The sequence below is a fragment of the Thermobia domestica genome, chromosome 1 (assembly GCF_964235325.1).
Source record: "Thermobia domestica chromosome 1, izTheDome1.hap1.1, whole genome shotgun sequence".
NCBI classification, from domain to species: Eukaryota; Metazoa; Arthropoda; class Insecta; order Zygentoma; family Lepismatidae; genus Thermobia; species Thermobia domestica.
In genome coordinates this window covers 289,611,177-289,625,976 of record NC_137454.1, presented here as the reverse complement: position 1 = coordinate 289,625,976, position 14,800 = coordinate 289,611,177, and the positions used below count along the sequence as shown (strand labels likewise).

General features: G+C 34.8%; 1 protein-coding gene across 1 annotated transcript in view; it reads right to left on the bottom strand.

Moving 5' to 3' along the window:
- The window catches only part of LOC145680243 (prolyl 4-hydroxylase subunit alpha-1-like), a 56,164-nt gene extending 41,854 nt beyond the window's left edge, over window positions 1-14,310 (bottom strand). The window contains exons 1-5 of the mRNA XM_081750572.1: window positions 14,298-14,310; window positions 13,570-13,734; window positions 10,586-10,744; window positions 7,539-7,690; window positions 5,318-5,569 (exon numbers count right to left, since the gene is read on the bottom strand). Of these exons, the coding sequence (XP_081606698.1) occupies window positions 5,318-5,569; window positions 7,539-7,690; window positions 10,586-10,744; window positions 13,570-13,734; window positions 14,298-14,310 (741 nt within the window). The remainder of the gene's footprint in view (window positions 1-5,317; window positions 5,570-7,538; window positions 7,691-10,585; window positions 10,745-13,569; window positions 13,735-14,297) is intronic.
- Window positions 14,311-14,800: the final 490 nt, after the last annotated feature.

Genomic DNA, 14,800 nt, shown 5'->3' with positions numbered 1-14,800 from the left:
ATCGTTTCAACGTCTCATAGTATCGGTCCGCGGTCACTGTGTGTCCTCTTTCCAAAAACTCCACGAGTATGACAACGGTGCTGTCCCAAAACATTGTGCCCATCAACTTTCCGGCAGGTGGCGTCACTTTAAACTTATTTGTCTTTGAAGAGGAAGGGGTATTTCCACTTCTTTGATGACCGCTTACTGCTGAGGATGTAATGGTGGATCTAAGTTTCGTCACCCATGGCAATGCGATGAAGAAAACAGTTCCGTTCCGTGGAGAACCGTTCCGAAAGTTACAAACTGGTCCCCATGCACTTCTTGTGTTGTTTCGACAGATCGCGTGCAACCCATCGGGACAAACTTTTCCGTACTGCAGAATAATGTGCACAGTGTATGGAATGCTTCCGAATGACATTTCCAATTCTGCCATCAGGAGCCGTAACCTGTCCCGCCTGTTGTCCTGAATCAGCTCCTCCACGCGAGCTGTGTTCAAATTTTTTGATGCAGTGCTCGGTTGGCCTAGTGTGTTCCTCATTGGTGACGTTTTCTTTACCAGCCGCAAATTTTCGATGCCATTCTGCAACATGTTGACAAGGTATTACAGCCTCTCCGTAAACCTCTATCAGCTGCCGGTGAATTTCAACCTCGGTAACATGTTTCGCTCACAGAAATCGAATAACTGAGTGGACTTCTTCGCGAGACTAGTTTTCCAAACGAGTCGCCATTTGTGTTTACCTACAACTATCACCGTAGATGGTGGGTGACTGAAACTTGGCATAGTTGCCAACTCCATATATTAAAATTACCGCACACTCCTCATTCCTCTATAACAGACAAAACTCGAGAAATATCGCTCTTGTGACCTTCGTTTCTGATCCTCCCTCGTATTTAGATTTAAACATTAATATTTTTGTAACGGCATGTTCAGCAACCTATAACCTAATTGCATGTATTTGGTACAGATGTGATTTACATACTACAACCACTCTCATTTTGCTCACGGATGCAAAGTCAAAGTAATATTTAATCTGTTCAACAGACTCGCACCTACGTATTTAGTTATATCAATCTTGGATGATTCATTATTTGAGAACAATATTATTGTGACGACTTGATTGCAACTCTACGATTTTAATTAAATTATTTGAAAATCGATAGTGATGTTTGCTGTGTACTATTAGAACAAAAACTGTACTCATATTTATATTTTAGCATTAACGATTTTGACCTATAGTGCACAGTGAGCCTAAGCCTCAAGTGGGGCAAACAATAAACTTTAAAATAAGTTATTGTTAATACATATCTGTGTTTCGACTTGGCTAGTACTTGGATTAATTCTTTCCCCATACAAATTTGATATCAATAACGACGAAACATCATCAGATTCCTAATACCTGCTTTTCTCGGCAAATCTAGTTTATTTTTACATTCCTCTGATAATCTTTTGGTGAAACGTGAGAAGAATATACGTGATCATTATTCTTATTAAAAGTGTTCTTTCGCTTACAGAGAGAAACCCATTTTCCTCAAAGTTCTTCCTTTTCGTTTCTTTGTTTTCGGAAGTCGACGGAATTCTATTTCATTAGGTACTAAAATTATGATCGTAAAACATACTTAAAAGCGTGACTTTAAAGATGTGTTCTTCCTAGGAAAGGTAGGGTGTCAAGTGATGTTATTATATGGGGCAGCAAATTTCCTAGGACCGGCCCTGACCAAAGAAAAAACCGGAAAAATTGTTACAGTACAGCAACTAGGCTAACACGTCCTTCCTTTAAAGCAGCCTTGACGATCATAAAACTTCACAGACTACAGGGCCTGAAGATCAACAACGATACTTTTCATATAATAACTACCATCGATTACTCGCCTCACTGGGTTAAAATAAAAATTTTAAAATGCACAACTCCTTATCACATATGTTTTGTACCCGTAAAATATGCTGTTTTTGCTTTTAGTGGCATTGATTTAAACTGCATCGGAAGTATCACTGTTTATCTCAGAGACACCAAAAACTAATATCGGTAACTTTCGATCATTTTTATAACACCCCTCCTCCAAATCTCGTGGCTGAGTTTGGATGTAAACGGAATCAGAAGTGTCACTGTTCAACTCATCGACCCAGAAAACTATGGATTCGACTAATATCTGTCATTTTCGATCATTTTTATATATCTCTGCCTCTCCCAAGTTGTGGGGCTGAATTTGAATTTAAACAGCATCGGAAGTGTCACTGTTGTTCTCAGTGATCCCAAAAAGTATAGAGTCGACACTAATATCGATCATTTTTGATCATTTTTAAATACTTTCCCCTCCCCCTTCCCTAACTTGCACCATCAAAATTGTGTGATAAAAAACCACCAGGTCCTAACCTCATCTATGTTGAAAATTTTATCAAGATCGGTTGGGTTGTTCAAGAGATTAAGAGTCACAAACATGGTGAGTTTCACTTTTATAATATAGATTGATTCTCTGCAAGTTTGAAAAAAAAATATTTATGGTTAATTTGAAGGAAAACCCCTAAGTGTTTAATAAATGTATAAAAGAAATCCATCTTTCCTCGTAAGCTTGCACATTCGGGATTACATGTGGCTGAGAATTGCTCTACTGCAGCCTTTTCCAACCTTTTCCACACTGCGGTCCCCTTTAGAGTTTACAATATATGCGTAGAACCCCTTGTAATATATACGATATATATGGGTGTGGATGTGAGTGTTTTGCTTTTCTTTGCAGTGGTATAATCATGTTAGAGTGGTACGATGCCTATTTCCTAATCGGGTGATCCTGGGGCCGAACATCTTGACTAAGATGTTGCAAATATATAAATAAATCCAGTACGTAAACAAAACTAAACCACAAAGCCTACCCTTCAGGTATAGAAAAAAAGTACTTTTCGGAAAAAAATAAAATGTATCAACTTCAACAAGTTAACATGATAATAAGTGTATGACTCAATGAGGTACACAACTTCAGTTAATGTTATGGTTGGGGTCTTTGAGCTGCTTACTCAAAAATGTCAGGATGAAACGAAAAAAACTTTTAAGCGAAGATCTGCCTCAGCATCAAGTCTATTCCTGTAGTTATTCTTCAGACAAGAAATTTGATCATTTAACTTAAAATGGTGTATTTCTCATCACTGTATATGCCTTTCTCTGATTAGCTTGTGGATCCCCTGAGATCGTCTTGCGGATCCAGTTTGGGAAAGGCTGCTCTACTGGAATGTGTTGTCTAGAGTTATCTAAAGGAAACTCTACCTAGACCTCTAGAACTTCCTTGATTCAGTGATCACTGGTAAGGTTGTATACAGCGCCTTTCAGCTGAGATTGTGTGTTGTACGTAATGTCTACACTATCACGTCTACCCTCAGACAACGCACTCTGCGAGAGCGGTCCCTACAATAGCGTCTAACGCGTATGCGATGATCACTGTAGGACAGGTTAATCGTCCGAAAACATGATTTCCTGCACTCATCATACCAGCCAGACGCTTGTGGTGTTTGGTCGAAGAAAGTAGATACAAAGATACATACTAGGCAGACACCGCCATACTATAGAGTCTAATAAAAATGAAAATAATTGAAATTGTTCACTTTAACGTACCACAATTGTTACCTTTAGGGTAAAGGAAGTGGATGATTACTGAAAGTTAATGATTGTTGAATTTATTTTTGTTGCAGAATCGAACCCTCCGCGTTAGTAACGACACAGATTTAGTTCATATCTGTTGCGTGCTCCAGCATAGAACTAACGCTCCTTACGACGCTGTACGATCCACCACGGTCATGAGAATAAGATGTCTCATCATCACGTAATGCAGTCACGTTGTGCCCTGCATTGCCTGATCATCGCGTGTATACGATTATTTTTCGCTCATTGTTTCCATATACGCATCACTGCCGTGGCGAGATGCCCTGTACACTAAACAATTTATTAGTAATAAGCCACGTTCCCTTAAGTGAAACATATGGCCCGTTCGAACGTGGATCCACGCATGGGTTATTTCATTGAAATTACAACTGTTCATACATCATACTACTCTGCCATAGAAATTCTGTGTGTTTGCACGTATCCGTTATTATTAATGTTGCAATGCTCATGAGTGGGTATATATTATACAAGTAATTTACGTTTCTATCAAATTTGTAGTAAATCAATAATCACACAAAGTATGTGTACTTGTAAAGTTTCCGGTACTAGCCTATGAATGTCTATTATCGCCGAAAGAAGACCTTTCAAGGTGAGTACATGTCAAACTTGTATTTTCTGAACTATCGTTCTGGGATTTTTTTTTTTTTTTTTTAATTCGAAGTTAGCAATGAAAATTTGAGAAGTGTACTTAGCATGCAACTACTTCATAATAAGTTCATACGATATTTTTCTACTTCATGAAATGTTTTACAGCCATTTTGTATTTACTATATATATATATATATATATATATATATATATATATATATATATATATATATATATATATATATATATATATATATATATACAATCTGTTACAAAATAACTGCACCACATGCTAAAATTTCAAGGTTTTAATTTCCCTTAGAAAATTGTTAATTAATTTTATCTCTAAAGAGGCTTAACGTATCACACAATTGTTCGCCATTGCATTTTGATACGTTTTTTTTTAATGCTGCTCATAGATTGTGTGTGATTTTTGCTCAACAGGTGGCAGCGTATTCACTATGCAAATGGCTGCCTGATGTATGCACAAGTGAATGGTGATCCGCTGATCGTTGTTGATGAAATTTTGTGAATGGCTATTTATAGCTTATTATTCTGTAATATATTGTATTTGAATCTTTTGTCTCTATATATGTAGTAGATAAAACTCCAAACGATGTATGAGAAATAATTTGAAACCATTGCAATTAATATCTGTCTTAATATATATAACAATTCGCGAAATGTATCGATTTTTCTTAGGTGGTGCAATTATTTTGTAACAGACTATATATATATTCATTCCTTTTCTTATTTAATTTGATACGTTTGCTTAATTTGATAAAGCTTTTTAAAGCTTAAAAGCAGAAAACGTTCACTTCGTGCATGAAAATGCCTTTAGAGAAGTACATAATCTAATAGTGACACAAATACATTTTCATTAATTTCATAAATTTCAGACATTGACTTAGTTACCATAACATTTACTAAGTTTTTGATTACAGTTACTTACTCAGAGGGTTTAAACCTTGATAAATTAATCCATCAAATGTTAATTCTTCATCATCAAAGGTATTCAGTATTAAAATTCTGTAATAACAATAACAATAATAGTAATACATTGGCTAGTTTTCTTTACTTACAATATTTAGGTGCCTTACCTTTGGCTGGACTAAGTTTATTATGGTATCTATTTCTGAATCGTATATTACATCATGATAGATTACGATTTCTGGATCAATATATATCACTTCTTGTTTCACTTGGGCCAACTTGAGGAAATCATTACCTAGATCATTGTAGCGACAATAAAGCTTTGACTTAACTTCAATTGGAGGTGATATTTCATAACGACAGAGCTTGTCGTACTCTTCTTTATTCCATGTAATATTTTTATCATCAATGCTCAATATCTGGAAAACAATGTTTATATTAGGTGATTTTTCATATTTTCAAGTCAAGAATCATTATTAGTGCCCCGTTTCGCAAACGTTAATTTGATAGAAATATGGCTACAATTAAAGTAGTGAAGAATAGGGATGCGCACGAGACAAAATTTGTGACTATCTCCTCTCGAAAATGTGCTGTAAAAGTGATGTCACGACTCGAAAAATGTATATTTCTCTAATGGTAGAGCCGTGTCTCGAATCGAATTTTATCAGGAAAATCCTGTCTCGACTCGTCTCATGCGCATCCCTAGTGAAGAAAAAGATTCCTTTTCAACACTTTATTAGTTTTTGACATATGTAATGAAGAAAATATATGCTCCATCACTTGGGATATGGTTTATAATGTAAATAACTGAAACCATTCCTTTTATTTTCTGTTGCACAGTACAGTAGAGTTATTTTTTGCACCAAGCAAGAGGGTTAACTTTCTTGCATCATATCCATATAGTAATCAGAGAATATCGGCGTCGAAAGTTTGCAATATGCGCCGCATGGTGTCGCTGCTGTCGATGCAACCACAGTTGAATTTTGACAGCAATAGAAAGGTTCCTACAAATCATTATCATGGTTTTTGTCAATATTTTATGCATCGTAATCGTTACTATCGTTGATGTTTAATGTGAATAAATTTCGTATGAGTATCTAAATAAAATATTTCTAAAACTATACTTTTAAGTATCAAACAAAATAAATCCTGTATAGAAGAAACAAAAGGTAAAAATTAATTCTGCTTTCAAGGAGATTACTTTTGGAAAATTTGTCTATTTATACATGACTAAAAATAAAAGCATGGGGAGCGTCCTCGTACACAATCACTGGTTACAATCTTCAAATCTGACGCAACATTATTATATAATGTTATAGTTCAGGGGTATAGAAGCAAAACCTGTTAAATCCATTTTCCAATTTTGTCAGAAAACGTAGAAAAAGTGACGCCCTTATGTTTCAGAATTGCTAAACAACCTTTTTTTGTTTAGTGGTCACTACCTAATGCAGATAGTGAAATCTATCGCTAATCAAAAACAGTTGTTCAACAAATCTGAAACATAATATCATCACTTTTTCTTCGTTCCTTGACAAAATTGAAAACTGGATTTAGCAGGTTTTGCTTTTACACCCCTGAATTATGATATAATATTCGTTTTTATTATTGATTTGAATTAAAGTGTACTTACGTACAATATTACACACGAAAATTGAAGGATTTATAAATAGATTGTATACGAGAGCGCTTCGCATGTTTTCCTTCTTTTATCTCTGCTCTGCGACATTCCCTATCTTGCGCAAATTCTGCAACCATTAAAGCATCCACAGCTGGGATACATATGAATCCAACTTTTTGAAATCCGTCTTCTGCATATAATTTATTCTGCATATAATATACGCATTCTGCATATATCTGCGTTTAATAGTAGCCCTTCTTTGCAGTATTTCACACTATACCTGTATATAGGAACTTGCCATCTTTGACGTGGACGAATAAAATTATGTTTGCTAGCAGAAAATTCCCACTTTTTCTGATATATCAATATGTTAAAAAGTGTTTGAATTTATCAATTTTAAATTTATTTTTGGATTTAAATCGTAAATCTATATTTCAGTGGAAATCACCATTACACAGTTTATTGTTACTAGATTCACAAATGTTCTGTATGTAGTAAATCACGTAAGAATTAGTGCTCACCACGCCAGCCACTAATAAAATTACGAATCTGCGTTTCCTTTCCACACAACCTCATAATACTCATAAGAAACGTTAATACGTTTTGAATATTGTAACTCTTATAATTTGTAAAACTCATGAAAATCGTTAATTCAGTGGTAGTGAAGGTTTTCTACGTTACTAGATAATTAGATAATAGTACGATTTTGCACCACATACAGATATTTTTTATCAATTTAATATAACCATTTACATAAAAAGTGTCCTTACATTCTGGTATTTTGTTTCCTCCTCGTTTTCATTAGTTTCTGTAAGTTCATCAAGATAGTATTGAAAATATTTCTTATTTTGTAGAGCTCTCTCATGGTAAGGATCAAGTGACAATAGCTCGTTGGTTAAGTTTAACGCAACAGCAAGATCACCTAAAAGAGAGTCATCAAGCAAAAAAAATTTAAATATATTTTGTTAGCTTACAGAAGTATTTCCTACTAGGACAAATAAGTATTTAGGTTTCGCCTCGACCAACTGTATATGCCAACATTATTTGAAGAAGCCTAGTTAAAGTAAGTAAGAAAATAATACGAAATAAAAAAGTACGGATCACGCAGTAAGTTTTCTAGCTACAATTCCTTATTTAAATAATGGTATGCTGCAGTTACTAACGAAACATTTTCTTGTGAAATACGAACAAAATTTTAAGGAGTTTCCGGGAAATTTCACCGAAAAACCCATCCCCGAAAGTTAACTACTATTGTAGATTTTTCCATAAGAACTGACTTATGCCATATGTTGCTTTATTCGTTAAAATAATTGTTTATAAAATAATAGCAAAATCGCATGAGTAATATTTGACAAAACTGTCGAAAAGAAACTCATTCCAAGAGTAAAGTATCCCTTCTGGATATTCTCATGAAAGTTATTTGAGCAGCATAATAAGAACAATAATGAAATATGACCAAACTCGCCCTTGTAGTTTTGGGGAAAATAGTCTGATAAGAAACTCATCGCAAAGAGGAAACTACTTCTTGTGATTTTTTAAAGGAATAATTTACACAGTGTTATAGTGCTATTAGTTAAACATTTATTTATGAAATATGAATGAAGTTATATTACTATTGAGAAAATTGTTCGAAAAACATCATCCCCAAGAATAAACTAAACTGAACTACAATTTTTTTTCAGCACAAACAAGTTATGCCATATTGTTATATTATTAATGAAACACTTATGTATGAAGTTCTAAGTGTTAGCACAAACAATTTTTTTCAGCACAAACAAGTTATGCCATATTGTTATATTATTAATGAAACACTTATGTATGTATGTATGATGTTCTCACCTGAGTCGTTTTTGAGAAAAATCTTCCGAAAAAAAAACACTGCAAAAATAAACTACTCCTTCTCGATTTTCCCAGAGAAGTGGCTTATACTACATAATGTTTCTTTTTTATTTGGTTTATGAAATATAAACAAAATCTTTACAATAAACAAAGCCATTTTTGAGAAAATCGCATTTTTTACTTTTACCCTTAGAGTGGGTGGGGGGAAGATGCCACAATTTTTAATCATAAGACAATAAGAAACCGAAAAATAGGAGTTGAAGACTGAAACTTACAGGATAAGTAGTTTAGTCCTTCCGCTAGACCCTGTGTGACGATCGTGAAAGAACTAGATAAGGGAAGTGATAGAGGGGCGGATAAGTAAACATCTCCAAATAGGCATCTTTTCCTCACTGTCGGTGTAAGAAGCCTATTTCTTGTGGGTAAAATGCCACATCTTTTTTGGGATGGCTGTTATCGTAAGATTGAGGAATAGAACGATTTTTGTTTATTGTAATGTATAATAAATTATGTACTGATACAATACTGACAGCGACTTAGTCTAATATACACAAATAAACTATATAGAATGCGTGTAAATAATACAACAGTCAACATTGTAAGAAAAACCATTGAACATAAAGAAAATCGTACCTTTACTACGAAAACAAAATAATTTTGATACAGTTATAATAGGTTAAGTAAACATTAATTGGTCCCCGCGTGTCCTGTAGGAGACATAACAATAGTAGAGATGTTTCTGACTCACTGAGTCCCAATGTCGTCTGCAGGAAACATAGACTCCCGACACTCACAACACTGTCACCCATTTCTGCCTATCACATGCAAGCTTGCCAAAGCTATAGATGGGAATAAATACAGTAATACATGCAATTCTCTCCAAAAATATGCTCAGGACCGAAGAGGTTAAGGAAAAACCAGAAAATACAACAAACATTTGCACAATGAACATAACATCAGGAATGTTAACTGTTAGTCACTAGAAATGTTCAGAAGACTATGACATAAACAGGCACTTGTAAACGTAATGTGCTGTATTATTTTGGAACATAGTGTGACATGAGCACAATTCCATCTGCTCGTTAACCTGTAAGCAAAAACAAGTAGGGTCTAAGATTTCCTTAGCCTGTACGATTACAAATAACTAGAGCACTTAGCAGGATCTCCAGAACATGTAGCATGAAACCATTTCTGACAGTCAAATCATCTTATCCAATCCACTTTATGACTATCTGGATCAAAATAATACAACTCACAAACACTGCAATAGTTATCCGATTGTGCAGTGTAAGTACTTTTCCTTCTTTCCCTGGTGCTGGTGGAAAATTGTTTCGCAGTCGTGTTTGGAACATCCAAGTTCAATACAGACGCCTGTCATTAACATCGGACTTTTCTTGGTACGAGAACTGATACAGGACAAATATCATTGAAAGATACTTGTAGAGACGTTTTAATTGCAGCGGTCAACTCTACATTGGTCGAAGACCGGACAGAAGAAGCAGAACTTGTTTTCGTATCTTCACGTGATAGCTGGTCAGGTGATGTCTTCGTAGACCTAAGTGTGTTTTTAGTTCTTCTTCCGTGTTGAAGAAGGCGAGAAAATCCCGGCTGCGGCTCCAATTCATATCAGTAAAAGGGAGTTTTTTAAATCATATCTGGGTTTGTACAGTAGGAAGCGTGGCCGTCAAGAATGAGTAATACCTTCCCGGTCTGCGTATACGTTGATGAAGTGCTGCTGTAACCAGATCATGAAAATGTCAGAATTGACGTACGCAGATTTCTGATTCGTTATTATGGTTGCACCATTGGGCATAGAGTCTGCTCACTCGTACTTTTTATTCTTATTTTGAAAAATGCATTACGAGGCAAAAAGACATCTTCTTTTCTGTAATGTATGATGATCGAAATGGTTTTGCCAGAAGTAACTTGGTTCGTTGGAGACCCTTCAACACCAATAACGTGTTCTACACGTGCGTACATCTGGAGACGGTTTCATCGACATCGGCGGAATTTGGTAGAATTATGATGCCTAGAATGCATTCACCCCTCCTGTTCGTAGTTGTTCTACTGCGAATTGCAAGCTTTCTTCCGACCACTCCACTCGTTGAGACATTCGTTGATATATCCTTGGAATTATCTGCAAAGACAAAAAGGGGCATATTTAGTCACTATGACAGCAGCACAATCGTGTATATCGAATGAGAAAAGCAACTGTTATCTTAGCTTTTACATTTGTATCAATCTGCAGGTGTCTACATATTTCTCTTGTATTTTCTGCTGCCATGGGCATCTTGTACTACAGCATGCAACTCAAATATTATAGGTATCTTACACCGCACTTTTTAGGCATCTATCCTATTCAGCGATTCAAGATGCTTAATCTCTTATCTACACGCCATGTGCCTTCAACTGCATTTGACTCATATCAGTTCATGGAATAACCTGTCTTCATGTTCCCTGCCCAGTTTCAGAATAATAACTTTGATAGCTACTTATTAACCACGATTCATGTGCACTTCACTAACTATTTTTAGCTACAGCAAAGGATACTTACCGCACTTTTTTCTTCTCTTCATTCACACACTACTTCAATCACCTTATGGTTTTGGCAAAGTAACAGACATACAATCCTCTCTCTGCTGAGGGAATTCCCTGCCATCTCGTTGCGTAAGTTCGAAGCAGTGCATTTATAGGCATCTTCGACGTATAGGCATCTCACCCTCACCCACTCTATTTTTAGAGGTAGGAAGAAAATTTTAAAAACCTCTCGTGGATCATATAACAACCGTAAGTTTAAAATTTGGTAGTGATACCTTGAAAGATATAGTTTCTAAGTAAATGTACAGGAGGACGAACAGTCTATGGGCCATGATATGTGTAAATCCTTTGAAATCTCGAATGTAACTTTTTTTTTCATGACCACCACACTTTGTTCTGTTCTTACGTCGTTCGAAGTAAAAGTGTGAAGAGTTGCATTCAGGAATAATTTTAAATGCAAGTTGAACAAATTATTTAAAACTCACCTTGTGTAAAGTAATTAATTTATTGCCTGACTGTGTTGGTCTGATGTAGTAAATTCTTGTATATAAATTTTTAAAAAATATTGCTTTAAAGATAAATCATCGATTGTTTTTTAATGTTATATATTGTCTCTAACTAATTTAAAGCTTCTCTAATTAAAATTAAAATTTTCGTATAATAGAATTAGGAGCAATACGTGCCATTTAAGGAGTAAATATTTTTCATTTGATTAACATTTGTGTCGTGAACAGTATTTTTACAAGCAATTTGCACACAAGCTAATAACAACTATAAAATTTAAAATAAAGCAAAATAAACCAAATTTTAACCGCAATATTTGTAAATCATAATAACTATATCGTCGACTTTGTATATGACCGTATTTATTTCAAATACAAAAGATATATTTACTGTAACGTAACGTCATGAAGTGTCATCTAGCCTACAGTTTCACAGTATTTGCTTTTGCAATCATTCCAATTCCTTATTCCATTCCTATTCTTAATTTCGTTTGTTTCTGTTTCATTTTTTAATTAAAGGGAGTATTTAATCGCCAAAACTTAGCTATGTTCTATGTTTTCCTTTGCAACTTCATGGCTGACAGTTCAACTTGTTGTACCACACTCAAATGAAAACTCAGTTTAATTAATAGACTTTTTGTCATCATATTGATAATGAAGTGTTTTCGTTGCTAAGACAAAAGTATTTTGTCAATTTAATATTTAAAAAGAGAAAATAGAAAACTAAGAAGAAAAAGAAGAAAAAGATAACTGTAAAGTGTGTACCGAGAAAGGATGTTGTAAGGAGAGGATCTGTCCATATGTATCTTCATCCTACTAAATCGATGAAGCCAAAAAAAAAAAAAACGAGCATCGGCACGTCTGATTGGCTACTCTTGTTTCTGCCATTGTCTGATTGGATACTTTCGTTTCCGCCATGATTGTTGGATCAAAACATTGCGATCCTATTGGGCGGAGTGGGCAGATAGGGGTGGCGAAACTGTGACTTATGGCTTCAAGATTTTGTTGTATGGGCAGATCCTCTATTTTATAAGATCCTTGGTACCGAGATACAATTAGTATTTAGGTAAATATCACTAAGTTCTTTATCAATTTTGAAAACAATTTTATATCTGGAAATATTCTAGTTTTTTGATAAATTTTATTTTGATGTGAATTTATTTCCTAAATATTTTATAGACAACTCATCCAGCGCTACAACAAATATATATTTTAACGTTATGTAGTGTTGATATTTTTCGTATAGAATTCAACAATACGGTCCCCCATTCCATTTTGGTTGCAGTATGTTCTTTAACTATTGGACTCGTATATGAAACAATTTCTACACATGTCAATTTAGTGGTATGGTCGAAATAAGCTTTAAATTAGTAAACGTAGTTAGTACAATCAGTTGTTGGTATTACAGAGGAGGTACAATCACGAAATTTAAATAGTAAACAGTGGTAATATTCACTGAATCTCTGATATAATCTTTCAGCTGACTTCGTATATTTTAACCTTTTCCCGCTGATCTAGCGGCTACTGCATGTGACTTTGGGAAACGTGGTCCTGGGTTACATTTCCGATGGGAGAGTTCAAGAAATAATATCAAAATCATTCACTTTCATCTTCTTTAGCCTAAAGAGCTTAGCTGTGGGACGTTAATTTAAAATTTAAATCATTCATTCCTAGTGAACTGAAGTGTTACCATATAACCTGTTAGTTACCCAACGTAAACTACTGCCTTGTACTCAGCTATCACAGTGCGTACAAAGTAATCTTGAGGTAAGTCCTTTAAATAACAAATATTAATAGTATTAGTCTTCATATAATACTCGTATTTCTATTTTAAGATTACTCTAAACGTATATTTCTATTCACAGATCAATTTTGAAGATAACTTTACTTATTCCTTCAAAGTCTATATGTTGAAACCTACCTTCCTGGTAATAGCAAAATGCTAATAAATCTAATATGGTGATTTTATATGCTTCTTCCTTGTTATTTTCCTCTAGTAACTCCAAAGCTTCGTGGAACCAGAAAATTGCATCACGATAGTTATTCATTTGATATTGAGATACGCCAATCTGAAAAATACCTGGGCCTGAAATTTGCAAGAAAACTTACTGTTTCAACAATTAAAGTATTCCACCGAATAACGCTGCATGGTACATTTCAGCAAATTAGAGAAGAACGGAAAGAACCTGTGATATGTTCCTTGGTTACAGCATTTTACACTCAGAGATCAGTTACTTGGGCAATAGAGAACAGTATATGTCAGCTATATTTCGTATAGCACTTAATTCGTTGGTAACTCGGTACATTCCAAAATGTGCCATATAGCGTTAATCGGTGGAATTGCTTCAATTATATATAATGGAGAGAGGTAAGAACCAATGACCACAACATAAACTTTTATATTATGCAGTGAGTTCAAAAAGTAATTATATAACTGTCATACACTACTATGACTAAACATAACATTGTATATACTTGTTGGAACTAAATTGCATAGCAGTTGATATGTCTTGTAGTTTTTTCATCAATTACTTCAGTCATAGTTCCTTAAGAATCCAGTCTCTGTAGATTTCTCGATTAGCGCTATCACATTATGTTGATTAGTAACCTAACGAAAAACGATAGATCTTTCACCATCTGTGTACTCACCTGGGGAAGACATGTTTAACTAAAAATATTAACTGTTCTAAAGTAAACATTATACATAGAAAGATGCAATCTCAATCGCTCTAAAACAATGGACGAGTAATAACAAAGAACTAGACACATCTTTTCGTCTCAAAGTCACCATCCTGAATGGCTCGCAGAAGCAAACTGCGGACAACACAAGATAACCAACCTTTGCAGAAAACATCTCACAGCACATGGAACACAATCATTCAATTGTGTATAAATTGACACTTAGTTGCTTCTTGAACGCACTGCAATACATATTTTATGAAACTGGAAAATGTTATCTAAGTATGTATGTATTTCAGCATTTATTTAGTACAGTGAAACCTCCCTTAACGGACACCTCTCAATAACGGACACCTCTATAATCCGGACACATTTTTTGTACCGGCAAAAATATATGTTACCTTATGGAACAAAACCCTCCGTTTTACGGATACTCTCAGATACGGACGCGGACAGTCCTTTTTCCCCCCAGA